General features: G+C 45.9%; 1 protein-coding gene across 4 annotated transcripts in view; it reads left to right on the plus strand.

Annotated features, from left to right (window-relative positions):
• The window catches only part of CHRDL1 (chordin like 1), a 115,882-nt gene extending 97,916 nt beyond the window's left edge, over positions 1 to 17,966 (plus strand). For 2 of the 4 annotated variants that reach the window (XM_030835742.2, XM_030835743.2), the window contains exons 9-12: positions 3,203 to 3,412; positions 9,992 to 10,159; positions 12,409 to 12,498; positions 15,616 to 17,966. In XM_030835742.2, the coding sequence (XP_030691602.1) occupies positions 3,203 to 3,412; positions 9,992 to 10,159; positions 12,409 to 12,498; positions 15,616 to 15,746 (599 nt within the window). In that variant the 3' untranslated portion in view covers positions 15,747 to 17,966. The remainder of the gene's footprint in view (positions 1 to 3,202; positions 3,413 to 9,991; positions 10,160 to 12,408; positions 12,499 to 15,615) is intronic. The other 2 variants (XM_030835744.2, XM_030835745.2) reach the window with 1 other exon arrangement.
• The last annotated feature ends 6,095 nt before the right edge of the window (positions 17,967 to 24,061 follow it).

Consider the following 24,061-nt stretch of genomic DNA (forward strand, 5'->3'; position numbering starts at 1 on the left):
TATCTGTCCTTATTAAGGACCGAAGGTGAGAAAGCAGTGAACCTGATGCACCCTCCAGCATTTTCTCCGTTGCCTCTGGGGGTTGAAGGTCATTTGGGAAAGTTTGCTGGGGCTTTAACAGAACGAAAGGCGGTTTGTTTTCCAGCAGGACACCCAATATTCAGAGGTAGTCGGCTTTAAACGCCTCTTAAGCTCTCATCTGAACCGTAGAGATAGCAATTCTCACCCCTCATTGACCCAGCTTCTCCTGGCGCTCTTGTTAAAGGCGCTTATTCCAGGCTTCCCACTCCGAGATTCTAATTCATAGGAGGAGATTATGCTTAGAAGTGAGTAATCCAGTGAGAAATCCAGAAACCTCCTGGCTGAGCACCCACTCGGCCAAGCACGTCCACGGCCCGTTCCTTCCTGCACAGAGTTCTCCAGCCACCGCGTGCACCCCACCCCCGCCGCCTCCCGGCCAGTAGCGGGGGTCGGGGGTGGTGGGGGGAGGAGAAATTCGATCAAACAATTGACTGCTTCTTACTCCTTTAGGCATCCTGTCAACCAGCTCTTCAGAGCAAAAGCTCAGCTGGTTCCTTTTTATGAAACCACAAACATGTTTTGTTTCCTTTAAAGGAAAAACAAATCAAAGGCAGTTCTCTGAATGGGTTAAAAGTAATAAATTATTAAACCAAATGATTGAATAACATGGGTGAAAAACAATCCGTTACAAAGAACTCCTACTATAAATCTCAACAAAGCTGGTCAGGCCAAAGCCAGTTGATCACATCTGTTACTAGTTAGATGTAAATTTCAGATTACAGATAAAAAAATTAAATTGCTTTTGAAACTAACAGGCTTAAAAAAAGAACATTCAAAATAAAACTCTTAATAAAAAATGGTGAGGTATTAGAAGAATTGGAAATATTTACTATTGATCTGGGTTTGATTTGAAATTTATTATTTTGAAATTCCAAGGCATTCTGATATGAATTTATGAAATGAGGAGGAGGAGTTAGGTAAAGATGCAGTTTGGTTTTCAATCCTAAATTGCCTTCAATAGATTCCATTTGCTCTGAAAGTATTTTAAAGCCTTAAAAAACGTGTGGGGAAATGGTCTTTGAAAATCCTAAATCCCATAATTTCCACAGGCCTCTTCATTTTCAGGGCAGAGGCTCATCCCTTGATTTCTCCATGTCCTACAAAAGCCGCAGCTGGTTTTCATTTATTCATTGACCCCATTGATTCGAATGCAGCTGTTCTCTCCTGACCTTTCTCTATTATAGTTCACTGGAGAGTCACTTGTCCCGATCTCCGACTCCCAGCGCCCCAGCTGGATGATCGAAATCATCTTGAGAATTTGTTGGTGGGGAGAAGGCTGTGTTTCCCCCTAGAGAGCTGATCTCACCCTATTGCACTTCAGAGTGTAGGCTCTTACCCAGTGTGGATTATTCCCTTAGTCCAAATGTCTAGGGGACAGGGGACCTGGCTATATAACCCTGGGGGTCCTGCCTGCCCCGCTCCTTAGCCCTCCTGCTAACAATGTGTTCTTCTGTGATACATCTACTTTGTCCCTTGCTAGAGTTCAAGAGGAGAAGCAGCAGGACCCCACCATTCTTGAGTCCAGCCTAAACTTTCTTGAAGCAGAGTCTGCCCCCACACGATCTCGTTGTCTAGAAGGGTGTGTCACTGTCTGGGGAGGAGAGAGAAGAGGGCTTGGCGGGAGAGAGAACAACACATCTGGTCCATCTTGTCCTGTGATTCCATCAACAGTTTAGATTTCAAGCCCCTATTCTATCTCACTGTACGATTAGGAGCTTCTCTGGCTTAGGTTCTTGGAAATCTTTACGTGGATTGACCTGTTAGAGGGGCTAGTACTCTAGCAGCTCTTGCAGAGGACAGGAAAAGGCAGCCGACATCGTCCATATTTCCTAATGTGACCCAGTGGATTTGATGAGAGAAATAGCCCAATGATTCATCCTTCTGAGGCCATTGTCTTGCAGCCAAATCAGTCAGTTCCTAAGAAACGCCCCAAGTGGAGCTACTCCTCCCACCCTCGCCCCGCCTTAAGTGATACAACCCACCCTAGAGATGTTGTTGATTGGGATACCGACAGGTCTCCCTGGGCATGATGAGGTGATGGGAATAATGAGAAACACACCCAGTCCCCGTCATGGCTGGAAATCTCCAGAATGTCTCAGCACTTTCAAAAAAGAGAGAACTCATTCTCAGACCTCCCCATTTGCGGCTCTGTGCAGGTCTTATACTGGAGCTTAGCTCCGTGCCTTACAGTCAAAGCCGGATAGGTCTTGGTTGGTTTGCACTGAAGGATGTTCCTGGGACTCCTTCCCTTCATAGGCCCCTCAGCCTGCAGCCCAGATGCTTGCTCTTGCAAACCGCACCCCTCCCCCAGAAAACATGGAGCCGGTGACTTCTCTTCCACTCAGCAAATGTGAGACCACCAAAGGGTATCTCTAGAGCAGTCAGTGATTCGCTGTAGCCAAATCTCTGCAGCTACTATGAGGATACAGGACGTTGCCAGAAGATTAGAGGCGTAAAAGGCTACCTTTCACCACTTACCCGGGAGGGGTGGGTCCTTTCCTTCTCAGTCTTGTCTCAGCACCTTCCTTCCCACTCCAGAGAGTAAGCCAGCACCATTGAGCTCCGTACCCATCTGTGTTAGCAGATCACATTCTCATAGCATTTGACATTCTGAATGGATTTGCTTCGGAATCTGGAAAAACTTGGCCCTTTGAGAAGACCAGTAGTTTTTGCAACTAGTCTCCCTGGACAGCAAACCTTCCTGGGAGATTTTCATGCCTAGAAGCACATCCACTTGGGCCATCCCAATCCTCTGTGGAACTACAGGTCTGAACACTACATTCTAGCAGAGGTTCCTTATCAGACACCCTGGACAGCTAGAACTCTGCTCTCATGCATCCATTCATTCCTCCATTTAAAACATACTATTTGATGGCCTACTATGTGTCAGGCCCTTGTGGGCGTCCAGAGGCCTCTGCTGAAGATCCTGAATAGTTGCTGACAGGAGAGCAAGGCACAAGCTGTTTTTCGGTTACAGAGGCTGCTCTGTAAACACACCTCCACGGGCACAACAAGAACAAAGGATGCTTGATGTCTTAAGGGGTTCAGGGCTTGGGCTCTGAGCACCGGGGCCCATTTCAGCTCCCTAGCCTTTAATTTCCAGTCCTGTGTTCTCTTCCAGTGTGTGTTTCCAATGGAAAGACCTATTCCCACGGCGAGTCCTGGCACCCAAACCTCCGGGCATTTGGCATTGTGGAGTGTGTGCTGTGCACCTGTAATGTCACCAAGCAAGAGTGCAAGAAAATCCACTGCCCCAGTCGATACCCCTGCAAGTATCCTCAAAAAATAGATGGAAAGTGCTGCAAGGTGTGTCCAGGTAAAAAGGCAAAAGGTGCGTTGGTTGGAAGCCCTGCCGTTGGTTGACTGAGATCCCCACATAGTCATTCTCAATGTTCTTTGAGTATCAGAAACATAACCACAACCTGCCATATAATTGTCATGGTAATAGTTCTAATAACTGACAACAATCTACGTTCCCTCCTCTCTTGAAGGGCTGATAAGATGGTTGCTTGGAAGAAAGTGACTTCTCAGAAACAGGCTGGGGATTTGCTTGTGTCTACCACACCTTTGGTCCCACGTAGCCCTAAGGGCCGAACTTAAGCCTTGCTTTTCTAAATAGTAGAGAAATTAGGTTATCGTGATTATTAGGAAGGACAATAGCACCCTTTGTTTATATCACCGTTTAACTCATCAAAGCACAATCACCTTCGTTTTCTCTTTCAGACAGGACTAGAGACAGGTGAGGCATAGTGGAAGGAGAGTGGGTTCTGGTCCTAATAACTAACTTGCTGGGTGACCTTGGAAATGTGCCAGATTTTCTCTAGGCTGCATCATCCTCATCTATACAATGAAAAGTTTGGAATAGTTGATATGTAAGCTTCCTTCCAATTCTAAAATGCTATAATGATATTATCATTTCTCTATTAAAGACAAGAAAACGGAGGTGTATAAAGTGAAGTGACTTGCCCAGAGTCACAGAAATAGATAATAAAACCAAGGTTTGGAACCCAGGTCACTTCCAGCCCATTGTTTTTTCCAGGCCAGCAGAAAATGTTGACTGATTTAAAAAAAAAAAAAGGCAAATCAGTTACTTAAATGTTGGTTTTGACACACGAGCTTGAGAAAAATACAGTCCGTAGTATTGGGGTGACAGAGTACTGGCTTGATAATTAAGCATTCTAGCCCTGGCTCTGCCACTGGTTTCCTGTGTGACCTAGAACAAGTCACTTCACCTCTCTGAGCCTCAGTTTCCTTCTCTGCAAAATGAGAGGGTTAGAGTAGATTTCTTAGGGTCTTTCCAGCTCTAACATTCAAGGACTGAATGAATTAATCACTTCCAGGCACATGAGTTTATCATTTCTTATATCTATCTGCAAAGCACTGTTGTAAACACAGATGAAAAACCAAATGTTTTTAGGGACTGCCCTGGTGGTCCAGTGGTTAAGACTCCACGCTCCCAAGGCAGGGGCCCTGGGTTCGATCCCTAGTCAGGGAACTAGATCCCGCATGCCACATCTAAGACCCGGGACAGCCAAATAAATAAATATTTTTTTTAAAAAAACAAATGTTTTTAAGTGTAGGCAGAGAGCTAAATCATTTATTCAATTTAGGCAATTCCTCATGAGTAGCAGACAGACATGAACTTCGTCAGTGTATTCAGTATATATGTATTTTGAGCATCTTCGTGTAGGCCAATGGTTCCCAAACTTCTCTGCACATTGGAATCCCCCAGAGAGCTTCTAAAAATACCTGTGTCTCTTGGACCAACAACTGAGGACTAGACAGGCTCGGGGATGAGTAGGCCGTCAGTGTGGCTGGACCACCAAGGACCAGAGGGCATGTGGAAGGATGCCAGGATGGACAGAGGATGGAAACGAGGACCAGGTGGTCTCTTCTGCTAAAAACAAGACAACAGGCCCAACATGGAGTCAATTTTGCTAAGCCCCATGTCACCAAATCGAGACAATTAATTTTCACTCTCCCAGAAATGAAATCCTACACCAATCAATCAGGAGTCACCTGATCAGCACTAGTGAGGTCGCCTGCCTGATAGACCCATGCCATCCCTTAAAGGAAAGCGCCCTGGCAATAACCAATCCACTTTTTTTCCAAATATAACTTCCTTGTTCCTGTTCCCTTCTGCCTGTAAAAGTCTTTCATTTTGTACAGCTCCTTGGAGCTCCTTTCTATCTGTTAGACTAGATGCTGCCCAATTTGAACCAATTTTTGCTCAAATAAACTCTTAAAACTAAAAAAAAATAACCTGTGTCTCATCCCCAGAGATTATGATTTAATTGATTTGAGTTGTGGCCTATTTTAGAAGATCGCCACATAATATTAATTTGCAGACAAGTTTGGGAACCACTGCTGTAGGCCCAGGGTAGTTCATGGTTTTGCTAATCAAAGTGTGGTTTATGGACCGGCAGCACCTGGGAGCTAGTGAGAAAACCAGACTCTCAGGTCCCACCCCAGACCTGCCGCATCAGAATCTGCATTTTAACAAGGTCCCCCAGGTGAGTGCAATGCACATTAAAGTTTGAGAAGCACTGATTTATGGCACAAACAAAATCTTTCTTAATGTAACAAGCTTCGTCTTCCAGAGTAGGGGCAGAGTGTGGGTAGGACGGACAGGAGCTATCTGATATGGAGTGGAGAATTGAGGCATTAAAATTGTTGAGGAAATGTACTCACTAGGGGCACAGAGAGAGCACATTCTGAGGGTATGAACATGGCAGCCACCCAGCCATGATGACCTATTGTAACTTCCAAGTCTCCCACCTCACTGGATCCCCAGGCCTTTCAGTGTCACTTGGAAGTAGTTCTACCAGCACAATTTTCTCTCCTGTCAAGGGTCTAATGCCTATCATCATAAAAGTAATACAACAAGATAATTTCATACACAAACTAATAGTTACCTAAACTACCCAGGTAAGATAAACCCTCCCACTATATAATATTCCAGTTTGAATCTCACACCTTCAGACCACATCCCATTTCTTTGTGTGGTTAGGATTGTATTGCTGTACGTGATTCAGATAAGAGTGAAGGAATCAAAAAGGTGTGGGCACAGTACACAGGACAGGCATCGCCTTTCAGGTGGTGGCGTTTATTAAAACCTTTATGTTCATACTCTTTGGCTAAGCAGTTCTACTCCTGGAAATCCAAAGAAAGTGATCAGAGACGTACAGAGACATACAAACAAGGATTTTTGCTGCAGTGCTGTTTACAATAGTGAATGATTGGAAACAAACTGAAAGTCTACCAGTATGGAAATGGTTAAATAAATTATGGTATATCTGTACTGTGGCATATTATATAGCCATTAAAAATCACTATAGAACAAGATTTAATGGCACAGAAACATACTTGCAATATATCTGTTAAGTACAAAATCTTCAAGCTAGAAAACAATATGTATATTATGATCTAGGTCACACAGAAAACCAGTGGCAGAACCAGGGCTAGAATGCTGGATCATCAATCCAGTACTCTGTCACCCCAATACTACAGACTGTATTTTTCTCAAGCTCGTGTGTCAAAACCAACACTTAAGTAACTGATTTGCCTTTTTTTTTTAAATCAGTCAACATTTTCTGCTGGCCTGGAAAAAACAATGGGCTGGAAGTGACCTGGGTTCCAAACCTTGGTTTTATTATCTATTTCTGTGACTCTGGGCAAGTCACTTCACTTTATACACCTCAGTTTTCTTCTCTTTAATAGAGAAAACGTTGATAATATGCTTAGCCAAAAAAAAAAAGACTGGAAGGGCATATGGCAAAAGGTAACAGTGGCCAGCTTTGGGTGACTGAATGATGGGTAGTTCTTATTTTCTTCTTTTTTGTTTATGTGTATTTTCTAAATTTTCAACAATCATTGACAATGTGTTTCTCTGGAAGAGTGGCTTTTCCCGCTTTCCCGTGCTGCTCAGACGTGTAGATATAGAGGACTTACTGGGCAACATGGAAGGAGAGAGTGTCTGTCCCATTCTGTCACCTGCCCTCAGCAAGCCACACATGGATGTCTGCAAATTGAAAGTCTCCCAATAGTCACGTTGCCTTACAAGAGTCGCTATCCACGGAGGCCCGGGTACTCAGCAACTTCAGATCCTCAAGGGGCGTGCACTTGTTCGCGCAGCATGCAACCTGGAAACACATGTTATGTGCCTTCTGTGTGCAAGACACGGTTGTAGGTGTTGAGAATAGGGAGATAAAGCAGACAGACTCAGGCTACTTGCCAGTAATGCTCTTTACATTCTAGTGGGAGAGGAAAGGCAATGAACACAAACCGATAAGGTAATTTTCAGTGGTGATGAGTACTGAGAAGAGAAAACAGACAGGATCAGGCGATAGTGAATGGCACAGGCAGGGTGAAGTGCTTTCAAAAGGCTGGTCAGGGTTGGCTTCTCTGAAGAACGACGTTTGAGTGGAGTTCTGAGTGATGTGAAGGGGTGAGAAAGGGAAGATCATGACATTCTCAGCCTCTTAGAAAATGACACAGGACACAGAGGAAAAGGAAGAAAGGAGTGAGAGGAGAAGAAGATCGACAGAAAAAAGAACGGTAAATTCAGTTATTCACGTTGAGAAGGGAAAAGAGACAAATAAAATTCACTGATGATCCAGCCAAAAGTTTCATTAGAACAAATGATTGCAGGCCCCCCAGTAACAAACTAAGGCCACAATAAAGGATGTGAGTTTCACCTCTCTCTCTCTCTCCCTCCCTCCCTCCCTCCCTCCCTCCCTTCCTCTCTCTCTCTCTCTCTCTCTCTCTCTCTCTCTCTCTCTCTCTCTCGTCTTTGCTCTGGTGGAGGCTGGCCTTGCTTCATGTGTCAGTGGCCATCTGCAGGGTTGTGTAGGACTTCTACTCCCTGAAGGTTCCCCAACTCACCTCTCCACCCCACCATACCACCCCAATATACCTGGAATTCCCGTAATGACACACTCCTTTTGGGTTACAGCATAAAAAGCCCCTGGTAAGACTTCAAGTTTGTTTCCTGGGCTGGGATATTACATCTCCTGCATCAGTCATCCCCACTTCCATATGGAGTGGTTTCTCAATTTCTTAGTTCTGGAGGGCTCAGGACAGGAGCATTCTCGTGGGAAGTGGGAATGCCCAGAAATTACTTCAGGTATGGCATACTTCCCCAGAAGGAAAGGAAAGTAGGTTCACGTGCAGTGATCAGGAAGCACCTTGAAGTGGATGATGTGGAATGAAGAGGTTGCCGAGTAGGTAGTTCGAAAGACACGCTCTGTTTATTTACTCTTAATATTTTCATGCGCCAGCCAGGGGTGAGTCAGTAATGGATCTTGTTGTTTATAGATCCCTTCTGGTGAGTAAATTAAGTTCTTGGAGGGGAGGGGTGGTGGGGCAGGATAACTCTTCAGGACACTGGGAGAACTTGTAGTGTATGATAGGTACTTCCAGTGCCATCATGGATTTCATATGGCTATGGTAGCTATAGCTAGTATTAAGCTGGTGGGCAAGATTTAACGCAGGAACCCGGCTCTCATTCTAAAGGTGGTAATTAAATACATAGAGGTTCCTTTATGCTCCATGACCTCCTCCCCCCTCCACCTACTGAAAAGTGCTCGTGCAAGTCCCTTCATCACCTAATGCATCGCCAACAAAGACCAGCCCACCGAGTACTTAAATAACTAAAAAGAAAGACACAAGGAGAAAGAAAGCTTGACTCTAGGATAATCTACGAATTGAGTAATCCAACCTGGAATCGTCCAGAGAGGACCAGGATTTTGTCCTTCCAGTGCCAAAATGGTGGTGGGGATGGGAGAGCTAATCAGGTCAGCAAGAGACATGCAGTAGCCATTTGATTACAACCTCTAGTCCAAGTGCCTCTGATTGGCTAACAATGAGTCCCCCTAATTAGAGTCACGGGCCCAAAGCACTCAACACCCACCGCTTTCATCAGATGTGCTTACAGACGGCTTCTGCGCATATTCAGAATTTTTCAGGGTGTCCTCAGCTTGTCTTTGTGGTTCCCGATTTGAGTGTTACACTTTAAGTGCACAGCTGAAGAGGGTGCTGATGACAAGGCCAGCAAAGCAAGTTAAGTCACGGATAACCAAGCAAGGGAAACTTCTTTCAGTAGCGGGCTGAGGAAAGGGGAGGGCGGAGCAGAATGGGGAGTAAGAGGGGGCTGGTACCTTTATGCCTGGAAGCTGAAATCCAACAAGTTAGTTTATACTTTAAATGATCCATAGTTGAGGGATTGACCAATTTTTTTGTGTCTTCCACCCGTTCATTTGGCATAGCATACACATGACTAATCTGACGTCTAGGTTTTGGCACTGGTGTTGATCCGGTATTAGCATTCCGCTTACAAACAAATCAAAGAGCGTTCAGAAATGTCAAGCCAATTTGGATAGATCCTTTGGGCAAGTATGTGCACATAAATGAGCGTCATAAATGTTTTCTAAGTATGCCTAATTGACGTCAGGGAAGCTCACCGAGGCGTTCTGTCAGCCCATTCCTTGGGTCTCTGTTGGCAACACTGAGCTAGCCCAACCATGATCCTGACCCAGCATCGAAAATGCTGTGTTCCCTTAAGCGCCCAGCAGATTTGTACCTCGTCACATTCTTCCTCTTTGTGAAGATCCACTTCTCATGCGTGGATCCACTTCTCACTGGTGGATCCAGTGTAGCTTTGGGGCCAGTGTTCTGTCATCACGCGGACTTAAAAGTCATGTGCTTCTTTGTGATTTCGTGGCTGTTACAGGGGCAGCCTCAGCTGAGCCAGTGAAATAGGGGTGGGATTTCTATCTCTGTAGGAATGTTCTTGTAGATTGTCCACTTTTGATGCTCGTGTGGTGCTATGAACAAAGAGATGCATAAATACAGAGGTCCGCTCCTAGTTTTGGAAAACCATGACAAATCTCTACTTGCTTCCTGATTCCAGAAGAACTTCCTGGCCAAAGCTTTGACAGCAAAGGCTACTTTTGTGGAGAAGAAACCATGCCCGTGTATGAGTCTGTGTTCATGGAGGATGGGGAGACCACCAGAAAAATAGCGCTGGAGACAGAGAGACCGCCTCAGGTAGAGGTCCACGTTTGGACCATTCGAAAGGGTGAGCCAGACGACATTAATTTCTTGTCAATATTTTTGTAAGGGGGACACAGGGAAGGAATGGAAGACTCACCTTCATTTTGCTTCAACCTGTTCCTCTGGGTCAGAAGATTTCCCGATTGCTTAGAAACTAACATATGACTCCCACCGTTGCTGTTGTGGCCTTTAGCTTTAACCAGGACCTGGGCTAAAAAGTAAGTATTGACTGTTGGGTTTTGTTGTCTTTCTCACACAACCAAGGCTGGAGGAGTGCTTCTTAACCCTGGCTGCACACCAGAATCGTCTGGGAAGGTTTTTAAATACCAAATCCCTGAGCCTACCTGCAGAGGGTCTGACTAATTGGCCAGGTGGGGCTTGGGCTTAAGGGTTTGTTGGGAAAGCTCTGCAGGTGATTCTGATGTACACCCAGGGTTTTAAACTCCCAAACTGTAGTCTACCATTGTTTCCCAGAGGAAGCTCAACAAACATGAAAATGCAATCATTCAGTGCACAGCTGAGTCTCTCGAACCATGCTGGGGACTCTGCAGTAAGACAAATTTAAACCATCATCCCTGCAGCTGTTCACACCATCCCATAGCTACGAGACTAGGGCTGATCTAGTCTGGTCAAGTTTTCTAGGAATTGGGAAATAACGCACATCCTTTTTCAATTGGCTCCCGCATAAGGCTCGAGAGTGCTCAAACTTGTGTAAGTTTCAGCATCACACAAGGAGCTGGTTTAAAACACAGTTACCGGGACTTCCCTGGTGGCACAGTGGTTACGAATCTGCCTGCCAATGCAGGGGACATGGGTTTGATCCCTGGTCCGGGAGGATCCCACATGCCATGGAGCAACTAAGCCCATGCGCCACAACTACTGAACCTGCGCTCTAGAGCCTGCTGTGCCACAACTACTGAAGCCCGCGCACCTGGAGCCCGTGGTCCGCTGCAAGAGAAGCCACCACAGTGAGAAGCCCGCGCACTGCAACAAAGAGTAGCCCCCGCTCACCGCAACTAGAGAAAGCCCGCGCACAGCAATGAAGACCCAACGCAACCAAGATAAATAAATAAATAAATTTATTTAAAAAAAAAAACAACAGTTACCTGGCCCCATCCAAGAAGTGTGAATTCAGTCAGCCTCCGGTAGGGTCTAAACATTTGTGTTTCTAACAAATAGCAAGGTGATGCTGATACAGGTGGCACTTGGACCCATCCTTGGAGAAACAACTGCTCTAGTATTTTGTGGGCCTTTCTTCTCTCCCTTCTTTCTTTCTCAAAAGAACAAGTTCCTCTCTACCCCTTTAAAAATATGCTAGAACACACATATGAGGCTCATCCCTGTTTGTTTCTGCTCTAGACCCAGGAATGTTGATTTGCCATCCCTAACTCCCTAGCTCCTCTGTAACTGGTCACCAGGACTAAGCACTGTTCTGTTGGCTTCCTTAGCGGTGACCTCACTAGGCATCCATCGCCCGACATCTCTCGCCTCACAGAAATGCATGGACGCTTTTCAACTTGCTAGTGTCGCCTCTAAGTAAGCTCTTGTTCACAGCACTGGGTAATCAAGATCTGTGCATAGTGGATAGAGGAAAACCCAGGCTCCATGTCCGTCGCTCCTTGTAGACCTCTTGAGGATTATTTAAGTGGCAGTTTTCAGTTGTTCACGTGTTATTCTGATAAAAGCTATTCAGGCAAGGTTGAGACTGTGGGAGCCCCGTTATCTTCACTCTGCCCATTTTTATAAGGGAAAGTGAAAGGAGCTGTGACTGTTTCCCAAAGGAACATATGCTATCTGGTGAGTTCAGGAATAAGGATGGCTTCTCCATTTACACAACCTGTCTGCAAGACCCACTGCTGGTTCTCGCTGCCGAGCCAGGAGGGTAGCCCGGTGGCTTGGCAGGGACATAGTCTACCCAGACCAGGGGCAAGGGCAGAATGTCTAATACTGCCTTTGGCTGCAGAAACTCCATCCGGCATCCATGCTTGATTCTCTGTGGCTTTCCCCAGGAGCGGGTCCCACGGTCAGCAGCTCTGTCTCCCTTATCTCTGTCCTCTAGAGAACCAGGGGGGAGGTCAGTGAGCCAAGGAAACAAATGGAGTCAATTATAACCCTCGAGCCGTCCAAGTTCCTGGTTAAGCACATTACACAGCCCCGCTCGAGACTCCTAAGCCCCGGTAGTGAGATGATATGCTCAGCCCAAGCAGAAAAAGGGGTTGGTGGTTCCAGATAGAGAGCGCCTGACCACCTGCCCCACTTTGTGCTTGGCCCCAGGCATCCTCCAGCACTTCCATATTGAGAAGATCTCCAAGAGGATGTTTGAGGAGCTCCATCACTTCAAGCTGGTGACCAGGACAACCCTGAGTAAGTCGTGACTCTCTTTACTCCTCCCTGGAAAACACATCCAGTTTTCAATGTCACATAGCCCCAAATAAAGTACCCACCGTGCTCTCACTGAACAGGAGCAGTGGTCCATGTCAGCATTAGAGGATATTCTCTCTCTCTCCTGTGGGTGACTAAACCCAGAGTCTCAAGAGGGTGGGAGGTCTGGTCTATCTGTGGAGACTTCACATCTGGAAGGCTATGTCCTCAGTGGTGGGGATGAGAGAGAAAGAGAGAAGATGACTGCATATCGATTCTTGTGTTGTATCAAAGCTCTGTTTGACTGTTTGGAACTGCCCCGGTTGGTCGTGTTTCTTTAAAAGCACTCAGACACTCAAGCATACTTGCGGCTCTCCCACTTTCTACGCTAGATGGAGCCTGGGACTAGATCCTGCTAGGCACTGCGTGGGGGGTGGGGTGGGGGGTAAGCACTTCTGAAGGAATAAAAGGCACAGAATTTCTATCCACAGGGAATTCTAATGGGCGAGACAGAACATGAAAATGCCTTCATTATGAATTAGTATACTTCTGAAGAGTTAAATACCTAAGTGCTCAGGGGAATCTGCAAAGAACAATGAGATGAGAGCCTGAGAGCCAGGTGGGCTTAGTCGGGGAAGGCTTCAGGGAGGAGGTGGGTTTTGAAAGAGAAGGGTGTGACTGGGCAACAGGTCAGGAAATCAGTCTAGGGAGAAGGTACAGCCTAAGAGAAGACTTGACAGGAGCAAACAAGAAATGTGGAGGTGGGTGGGTGGGTGTGGGTGAGGAAGAATTACAAAGGCCACGTAGGGTGCACAGAAATCTGAGAAGAGTTGGAGGTAGGAAGTAGTTAGAGGGCCCGGAAGGAGCATGGGTGCTTGCTGCAAACTTACACACAGTGTAGTGGCGTCAAAATGGGGCTTTGGAAAGATGTCTCTCGGCTGTCAGGTGCATTTATTAAGCACCTACTTTGAGAAGCCATATTCTAAAGAGCCCAGTATGCCATGCTGAGAAGTTGAACTTGGTCTCCAGACCGGAGAACCCCAGTGGGGGGTTTTAGCAAGCGAACGATGCATTCAGATCTGTTTTTTAGAAAGTGGTACTTGCTGGATGCAGTGGCAGGTGGGCTTTTAGTGAGAGAGCTGGTGATAGTCTAACAGGAAGCTGTTAGACTGTATTAAGTCGGTTAGACAGGGGAGGAGGGGTCCCTGTGAGGGGCTGAGGTTAAACCGTCACGATCAGGATCAAAGAGAGAAATGAGTTTAGAATGACTCCAATATTAACAACTTTATGGACTGGGTGAATAGTAACGCCATTCACCAGTGGGAAACTCTGGAGAATGAGCAGGCATTGGTGACAAAAATGAGTTTTACTTGGAACACGTTTAGATTAAGATGCTTGAAGTCCATATGAGCAGCATTATCCAATAGGCAGCTGGACATAGCGTCGATGAGGTCAATTGTTCATTCTGCAGGAGACAGGTAGACAACTGGACAGTAGGAGAATTCAAATGGAGGAGCTGGAAGTTCTTGTAAGGAATAAAAAGGCAGAGTCTATAGGATCAATAATGTGACTTGAAATTACCAATTAATTTCAAAGAACATATATTTGTTCATACTGTGGGCCAGGCACTGTGCTAGGCACTGGGGCACTTGAAAGATGATTTAAACGAAGTCTTCCTGTCACAGTTAGCATTTAGGGTGCATAATGGAGGTAGATGATGTGTGCCTCTGAAGGACGTAGGTAATGAGATGATCCCGCAGGGTCACCTGGGGACAGAGCAGAGCAAGCCTGACTCCTGTATATAGTGTGCCTGTCAGATCCTGGCACACCGTAGGGCTTTGGTAGAAGCTGCTTCCTTGCCCGACCCATCTCTCCTTTCCCATCGAATCCAAGAGAATAGGGAAAAGTGAAGAATCCAAGGGAGAAAGGAGCAGAGAAATGGAGGCCGTAAGGAAGTGGGGCATGGTCTTCTGTGGCGAGAGAAAGAAAAGAGGTTCAACAACGGTTCTGGATTAAGAGGCGCTCGCCGACCTTGGACTCGCAGAATTCTCCAGGTTGCAGCACCATGAGCACAGGATTGAAAAGGCTGAAGAGGGCATCCAGGGTAGACATTTTGTTAGGAACGCTATTCGACAGAGCAAGATGATAGCTGGGGAAGGATGATCTTACCACTGAGGGACCAGGAAAGTTAGAAAGGGATGGTCCAGAGACATCAGGTGGTTTCCAGTGCTGAGCACGGGTGTGCAGTCAAAACCGCTTGCTCAGTTAGCATGGCAGGAGGGGGAATAGAGAAGTTGGTGAGGACACGCTGGAAGTATGGACAGTTCCGGGGGCGGGGGAAGAGACAACAGGGAGTGGAGGGGGACAGGAGCAGGGATGACAAGGAACGGAAGGGATGCGGCCGTGTTCAACCGGAGCAGAGAGGGATCACGTGGCGGATGTGAGGCTGGAACTCTCTGCGGAGCTATAGGAGGCTGGAAGGGCCGCCGAAGGTGGTGTGAGGCCGGCGTGTGGGCATAAGACAAAGCAGAGGGGAGCGGTTTTTAACAAAGGGCGGCAGGAATAGGGAAAAGAGCAGTAAATAATCAAGCAACCCAAACTAATATTCAGGCCTCAAAGAGTAAGCAAAGCCCCAGTAATGTACCAAGTACTGGTCTCCAAAGTGCCTTATTTGACCAGCTGCCGAGTGAGCCACCTAATAGCTAACGACCTGATAGCGGAGCAATTCGCAAATGCTAAGTCAACTGTAAAAATCCCAAGAACAATACTGGGTTGGCGGAAAAAGTTTGTTCGGGTTTTTCTGTGACATCTTACGAAAACCCGAACAAACTTTTTGGCCAACCCAATACTTAGGTTTTACTCCTGAGGAGGCAGTTCTGTATTCTTCTTGGGATTCTTACAAATGCTGTGTGTTGAAATGAAGACTCCGTGGCCCATTTTCCCTACCTGTCCCCAGAAAAGTGTTTCAGGGGCTATTTTGTTGAAATCACGTGATGCTCATCTTCCAGCTCCCCTGGCAGGTCCGTGAGTGCGTGGGGAAGGGTGGGGTATATCGGTTCTACACCTCGTTGGCTCTGCCCTCCTCTCACGTCTCTGGGCCACTCTGTGTTTGCCTTTTAGGCCAGTGGAAGATCTTCACTGAAGGAGAAGCCCAGATCAGCCAGATGTGTTCAAGTCGTGTGTGCCGAACGGAGCTTGAAGATTTGGTCAAAGTTTTGTACCTGGAAAGGTCTGAAAAGGGCCACTGTTAGATGAGACAGACAGTATTGGATAGAGTAAAGCAAGAAAACTCAAGCTGCGGCTGGACTGCAGGCTTACTTTGCTTAAATCAACAGTGCCCTAAAACCCCAAACTCAAATGCAGTCAGTTATTCACGCCATGCACAGCATAACTTGCTCCTTTATTGGAGTGGTGTGTCAGCCCTTAAACATCTCCTCCAAAGAGACTAGAAGAGTCTTGAATTCTCTGTGGTAGGAAGAGGGCTAGAACGCCGCCACAACCCTGCTCTAGTTTCTGGGAGAATCGCATTTCACGTTTCTTTACGGGTTAAAGAGTAAACAAGACCCCCGGGTTTCTATCTAGAAAGTTATTCCAGTGAAAGAAAGAGAAGGGAATTGCTTAGTAGGAGTTTTTTAGTACAGAGAAAATATTTGTATGAAATTCTGCTCTTCAAATTTTAGAATGTCTTGTGTTTTAAAAAAATTAACTCCCCATCTTCACACACACATGTACACACACACGCACGCACAGTGAACTACAGCCTTCATTCGGAGGCTTCTTTCCCTTGCCTGGCTCTGAAGTAGCTTGGAGGCGGTTGGTACCCTGGAGGATGAATAAGGAATTGTGAACAAAAGCCTGTGCCCTTGGGTCTGTGGTATGGTTGTTGATGGCATCACCCCTGGGAAAGAGCAGGAACACCATTTCCTGGCTGCCTTCACTTTGAGGTGGGAAAGAACTTTTCCATAATGACACACTTCTCTTTTCTCCCTGAACCTATGGGACCTCCATAAAGAAGTTAGAATTGGGTAAACTTTTCAGAAACTGAATCCATATAAGACAAAATAGTTATTGAAGAGAGGAGTTGATAGAAGTCAGCAAGGCCAGCCGTATGTTTTCAAGTCAACAAAACTCACCAATTAACAGCTCGATCCTCGCTTAGTCTCTTGAAGTCATAGTTCTCTAGTCCACAGATTTCGGTTAGATGATAAAATTCTAGAAGCTTCTTAAGAGGGTGGTTTCCCTTCTTCTCCATTTATGGGAGTTGGTTTTTACTTGGCAAAGGGGTTCTGTCCTCAGGAGCTTCAGTTAGGAGAATTATTGCTTATTTGGGGAAATGGGGATTCTGATAATGATCTAAACCTTCCTACCATTCTCCCCTCATGCACCAACCATGGATCTGAATCGTGGATCCCAGAGAAGGCTGCTCCGAAAATGTCTCTTTGCAGCCTAATACCAGAGCCCAGATGATCCATTCTGAGGCCTGGCTTTAGAAATCATCTTTGTGGGAAAACTATACCTTTTCCACAGCAGGGATCTCAAGCCTGCCTTCTAGATTTATCTCCTCTGAAGGGGCATGGATGAACTCTAGTGAGTACTTAAATATTAAGGACCGAGAAGTCCCGTGTTTCCTACTTTGTGACCATAGGTAAGAGGAAAATTTTTTCCCTTATTTGACACCAATAGGGAAAAATGTAAAAGGTCCAGTCTTTATGGCAAGCTGGCATAAAGGAGTCTATTCTCATAAAAGAGATGTAGGGGCCTGGTGGTCAGGCCTTCAGGGGACGAGCCTCTTAGACACATTCTCCTGGGGCGGGAGTTGGGGGGGGAGGGAAGGAAGGAGGACATCCAGGGCTGAAAGGCCACAGAGCCTTATTGGTGGAGGAGGGGGTTGGGGGCGTGATTGAGTAGCTGCTGCCTTCCTCCCAGAGGTGGCAATTTCCCCGTAGTGTGGAAACGAGTCACCGGATCCTAAAGCAAAGCAGTGATTTCCCCTTGCGGATGACTCACCGCAAAGCCTTCCCACCCAGGTGTTCTCTGAAAGCTCAACCTTAAGGGAACACCCAGGGAGCTTCCCTAGATAGACTCCTTCCCCCGGGCCCTGGGACACACCTTTGCCAAGCTGTGTGAAGCAGGAGCTGGGGCGCTGTGTGAGGCCAACGTAGAATCCCTCCAGTGTTCAGTGTTGCGTACAGAGTAGGACCGAGAGAGAAGAGGCCCAGCCGCCTGCAGTTAGTAGAGAGGAATGGATGTGGTTCTTCTTGTGTATTTATTTATACCATAAACACTCGGAACAACAAAGCCCATAAGCACCATTTAGCAGTTATAGCCATTTTCTAGTTAACTCGTGTAAACAAGAGTAACATAGCAGTATTACCCTTTCACTCTTCTCACAGGACATGTACCTAAATATGGTACTTATTTATGTAGTCACTGTATTTCTGGATTTTTAAATTAATAAAAAACTTAATTTGGAAAAATCCTGTCCAGGAGTGTTGTGTGAGTGATTGAGTCTGGGCAGTACTGACCTTGGACTGGGTAACAGGTGAGGGGCAGGCCCGGCTTTTGCACACTCAGCTTGACGCCCCTCTCACGCTACCACCTTGTGGTTAGGAGTGAGAACTTTGCGGACAGCCGACCTTGGTTTTTAATCCCAGCTCTGCACTTAGCAGCTGTGTCAGTCTTCCCATCTATAAAATGGGGATAACAGTAGCACTGTCGCCCTTTGCCTTCAATCTTGCAGTGAGATTTAATTTGGTCACGTCGTGTGAGGTGATTAGACCACTGTCTTGTGCGTAGTGAGCATTCATGCATGACCGTGGATGTTCAAAACTGGCACTGAAAACAGCCATTGATTTATGGCTTGTATTTAGGTTAAGACTTTAAGAGCTTGGGGACAGAAGGCCATTGACTTGGGCTTCAAGAGGGCCTCACTTTGGGTCGCTGCTCAGTGGCACATTTGCATAGGGAGCAGGGTAAAAGTGTTGTTGCATATGTTGATCCAAACTAAAGTCCCTCAGGCCCCTAACACCAGCTAAATCTCTGCTATCACAGAAGCCAAGATATGAGAGCTGCAGTGTCAAACAATGTAAGGACGGAAAAGGACGCCTTGGTGTTAGCAACACAGAAGTCATTGGTGGTGAAATATTGGAGAAGTGAGAGGAGCAGAGGCCAGAAGTGAGTGGGGAGATGAGGAATTGGAGACAGCAGCTCAAGGTCACAATTTAGAGATGCTCAATTACGGAGTGGAGAGAAAAGGTGATGGAAGTAGCTGGAGAAGGATATGAGGTCAAAGGAAAGTTTTTGTCTTAAATATGGGAGATATTTGGCCATGTGTGAATACTGCAGGGAGGGGTCCTATAGAGAGGAACAGGTGGAAGGTGATGGGAAAGGAGGGTGAGCCTGCTGTGTGGGTTACATGAGAAACCACGCCCCCATGAGGAGCCACGCCCCCATGAGGAGCCCTGGAAACTCAATTCCTGACCCACAGCCTGGACAGCTTTTTAGCCTTTGGTTGCCATCCCCTTACTGTGAATTAGCTACACCTCATTCCCGTCATCTCTGTTGGCTTGGTCTCTCTTTATGCCTGACATACTTTCTTCTGGAATGATGGGCTGTAAATCCCAATATTGCTCCGCCTCTGTTGGGGGAACCCCACGTAAACCAGACGCCTTGGCTCCATCTGGCAGGCTTCCCTTTTCCTGATCGCCCACATCCAAATTTCAGCAAGTCCTATCAATTTGGTCTCCTCAATGTAGCCCATGTTTCTTGCTTTTTGCTCTTATCTTCCTGTCGCAGGGTCTTTTCCTCCCTGTATAGTCTTTACCCACCCCTGCAAGGAATTCCCAGAAAGCCCTCAGGATCATCTCATAAGGGCACAAGGACAAGTCCTGCCTGCGACCACATTACCCACCCTTTTAGTTCATTCTTGCTTTGGTCATCCTCTGTGAGAGGTACTGCTGGAAAAAATGGCCGTCCGCTGCCTCCATCAGAACATGTCTCGTGACGGTCACCACAGCCGCCAGCTGTGATATTGCCCGAGGGTGCTCCTTCTGCTGGCCTAGAAGCGCCACCACATTGGTGCTGCTCTGGAGTCCTCAGTGTTCCACAGTGGCACCGTATCCCGTGCACAAGTGGAGAGAAGGCCCTCCTCTCTCCCCCTGCGATGTTAAACTTTGCCACCTTACATTAAACAGTTAACACGTAGTTGATGAGTACATAATACATGGACCAAAGCACAGTCTTCTTGTGCTTCAGAGTCTCCTGGAGTTTCTCAAGGAAACAAGCCTTTAACAAGCCCTTTAGGTTCCACTTTCAGCTCTTCTCAGGGCTCAGTTGCCAATATGGAGAGGTTCTGCTGAACACAGCCACCCTCATTTTATTGTGCTTTGCGGCTATTGTGTATTTTATAAATTAAAGGTTTGTGGCCACCCTGCCTCAAGCATGTCTCTCAGTGCCACTTTTCCAACAGCGTTTGCTCATGCCTTGTCTCTGTGTCACATTTTGGTAATTCTCGTGATATTTCAAGCTTTTTCATTATTATTCTATTTATGATGGTGATCTGTGATCAGTGATCTTTGATGTTACTATGGTAAAAAGATTACAGCTCACCAAAGGCTCAGAGGGTCGTTAGCAGTTTTTAGCAATAAAGTCTTTTTAAATTAAGGTATGCATGTTGTTTTTTTAGACATAATGGTGTTGCATACTTAATAGAGTACAGTATAGTGTAAACATAACTTTCATATGAACTAGGGAAGCAAAAAATTTGTGTAATATGCTTTATTGCCATATTTGCTTTATTGCAGTGGTCTGGAACTGAACCTGCAATATCTCTGAGGTCTGCACGTATAAGCCTGTAAGACAGATGTGAGTCTGTTCCCCTCATCCCTCTTTCCTTCGGTGCACATGTACTGCTTTTATTCCCCAATGAATCCCTTGTGCAAATTGACTTCAGGGAGCCCAACCCCACCAGTCTGCCAAACAAGTTCAGATACCTCTGAAACCTCCAAGCGGAAGAGAGAAGTCCCTGAATGCAGAGCCCCAGCTACAGCATGACGTCTCCCAAATATTTCATACACATTTACAAGTTTGTGCCTTTGTGTATGTTTTGCCACCACTAGTATGTTCTTCCCTCTTCTTTGCCTGGCAAACTCCTACTTATCCTTCAAGACCCAGTCCAAATGTCACCTCCTCTCTGGAGCCTTGCCTGCTCCTCCCCGGAGTTTGCCACCATTTTCCATTTCTCCCTATGTACTCTATCCTCCAACATGCCATATCCATTCTCCAGGTACCTACTCTGTCCTTAGTACTTCTGTGCCTTGGCACACAGCTCCATTTGCCTGGAACATTCATCCTCTGATGTCTCTCCTTCACGAACACATACTCATTTTTTAAAACTCACGTTGCTCATCTCAGACTGTCCACCTCTTTCAGGCACAGTTCGTTCTTCTCCTAGGAAATAACAACCAAAACACTTACCCTGTGCCAGCCACTGTAGTCATCGATTGACATGTATGTTTTCCCAGTTAATCCTCACCACAGCCCAATGTGATAGGTCCCATTATTGACCTATTTTAGAGAGAAGGACATGGAGTGCATTCACCTTTTACATGCCTTCATGTGTTAAAATTTAAAGCATTTGCCCAGCCACAGTCTCCCTGATAAGTCTGGAAAGCTCTGAGAGGGCAGGGACTCAGTGCCCAGCACTTCCAGACATTCAGTAAGTATTTGCCAAGTGAATAGTCAATGTGATGAGATTCTTTCTCCAGCTGGGAAAGAAAGCAGTCCAGGGATTACTTAAATATCCAAGGGTGAGGCCAGCCTTCAGGACATTTTCTCTGTACCTAAGGAAAACGAATAAAATCTGGGTTAACAAATACAAATGAAAAAGTGTTTGTTTGCCTTGAAAAATGATTTTCTGTAAGGTGTCTTTTATTTATTTTATCTCTCTATATTTTTTTATTGAAGTATAGTGGATTTACAATGTTGTGTTAATTTCTGCTGTATAGCAAAGTGATTCAAGTATATATATATATATATATGTATATATGTATGTATATATATATTCTTTTCCATTATGGCATAAGGTATCTTTTAAAATCACTGATAAATATTGGATTTACACATAGAGTTTTCTTTTTTTTAGTGCTTAAAGCAAGATGTCCCTGCATTTGTGGTATCAGCCTCACAGCTGTGAAGGATTCTTGCTTAGACTTCAATATTGTGGATAAGTATAGCGTCTATATTTCTATATATACTATCTATATCGTAGTGCAAGGTTTAGAATAGCTACAGTACATATTACAAAACTTACATGTCTATATGTGTATGAATGAATAATTAGACTCCCACATGGTGTGTCTAGAGCCTTCACAAAATGGACAGTACAAAAGACCCAAGGCCTGGCTTCAAGTTAATGTAGACAAGAGGAGTTCTGAGTTGCCTCCAAGTATAAGCAGTCCCCAATCTAGGAATGAAATATTGGGCCAAAATTTGGAATCCAGCATCATTTTCTTATAGAAACATTCTATTTGATGCTGAGATCTCCAGGCCAGTCCACACAAGCCTCTTGAACTTTGAACGTAGCCAAATTATATAGAGCACTAATTAGTACCTGCTTAAGCTCGGTCCTGGGGACACGGGCAGAGGGGTGGAGAGATGAGCAAGCAGGGAGTTTCCTTTCACTTTTCTGGGTGGGGCGGGTGAGAAGGGGGTGAAGAGCAGGCTCCAGGCAAAAATCTCAAAGAAGGCAAAGCTTGTACTTGCCAGCCTCGTCTCTCCATTTCATCACACGTGCTCTCTGGGTCCCCCGTGCTGTCATCCCCTCTTCACATCCCGCCGTCCCAGACCCAGGCTTGCCTGCTCCTCACAGAACCTTGGACTCCACCATTAGCTACCTCACTCAACAATCAGAACCTGAGTTCCTTCAGGGCAGCTGTCTGGGCCTTCAGAAGGAAGCAGGTTCAGTGAAGTGAAGGAGAGTTCTTAACCCTCCGATACCTTTTCACTTCTAAAGACTTTACTACTCTTTATTACCCTGAAATGAATTCCCCAATTACAAGATGACAGGCAGAGGGCTGGGGTGAGCGAAAACCTTCTGACAATGGAGACAGTAGGAGGGAGGTGTGTGTGTGTAGGAGGGTTGATTTTTTTTTTGGGGGGGGGCTGGAGGAAGTAGGCGGCCCCAAGTAAGCAAGGCGTTCCTACTGTTCCTGTCCGAATAGCTGCCCGAGGAAACACTGCAGAAGGGCTTTAGCCATCTTCAGTCCTGTGATCAAGATGTTCACCTCTGTTTAAAGGCTCAGCAAAATGAAAAATAAAATAAGAATTTTGGGGTCAAACCTTGCAGGGAGTCCACTCCCATCAGGAAACCAGGAGGAGACAGGGAGCTAATACATGCAAACGGTTCACATTTCTTTCCCTTTCTCCTTGCTTCCTACACCTCTTACTCTCAGTTTCCTTATCTGTACAATGGGGAGAAGAATAATCCTCACCTCATAGGGTTGTGGTGACATTTGAATGAGATCATGTAAAGTGCTCATGATGGTGACCGGCATGTAACAAGGGCACAGTAAATTCCAGGGTTTTTAAAGTTAGATGAACCATTTGTTCTTGAACTCTAGTAGTTCAGAGAAAGGGGAAAACAGTCTAGGCTTGGGTTGTTTCAGGAAGAAAGTGGAATCGGAGCCTGGTTTTAAAGGAAATGCCAACCTGGGATTGCTAAAAGGAGGTCCTGGTATAGAAAAGGAGAGGGCATGTCCCCACAGGACTTCAGCCAGGACTTAGTAAGAGCAAGAACCTGATTTTAGTGCCAAGGAGGGGAGGAATAAATTTACCTACTAGAAACTGAGAGCTGGGGCTGCTGCGTTTAGTTTTAAAATGTCATCACATGACTACAAGGTAGGAAAACGTGGTTGACCACTTTTTCGGTTCTGAAAAATGATCCGGAGGTTGTTGTTGACCATGATGTCAATAAAAGCCACAGTGTGACATGCGACTTGGCCATTTGCAGTGTTCATTTACTTATAGGCTATAGTAATAGGTAGGCTTCCTTCTTTCATCAGCTCTTTATGGAACACCTGCAGAGGGCCAGGTGCTATGCTTGGTTCTGGGGTTTCAACAGTGAACAAGAGAAACCTGGCATTTGCACGCACTGAGATTAAGGTCTACCTGAGAACACGTAATTCCAGGTGTGATGGGTGGGATGAAAGAATCAGTCCAAGGTGCTACGAGAATGTAGATCATGGGGGCTTGTTGTCCCTATCATGGAGGAGCAAAGAAAATTTCCCTGAGGAAATGACATTAAAGGACAGGCTTAAAGAAGACTTAGGAGTTGGAGTTCCACACAGTATTTTGTTTGCAAACAAGGTTTCACTGCTTTAAAAGAATTTGAATAAGCATCGAACTAAAGCACTGATTCTTCTGGTGACTCCTGTTTTAATGTAGGCGCTCCTGGTAGGGAGAGCGGGGTAGCCACTGGAAGTCCTCCCCTGTAAAGAAATTCCACCAAGGAAAGTAGATAGCAGAGCCCTAAAGGGATGGAACGCAAGAGACGGAAATGTTTTTTTAA

The sequence above is a fragment of the Globicephala melas genome, chromosome X, assembly GCF_963455315.2.
Source record: "Globicephala melas chromosome X, mGloMel1.2, whole genome shotgun sequence".
NCBI lineage: Eukaryota > Metazoa > Chordata > Mammalia > Artiodactyla > Delphinidae > Globicephala > Globicephala melas.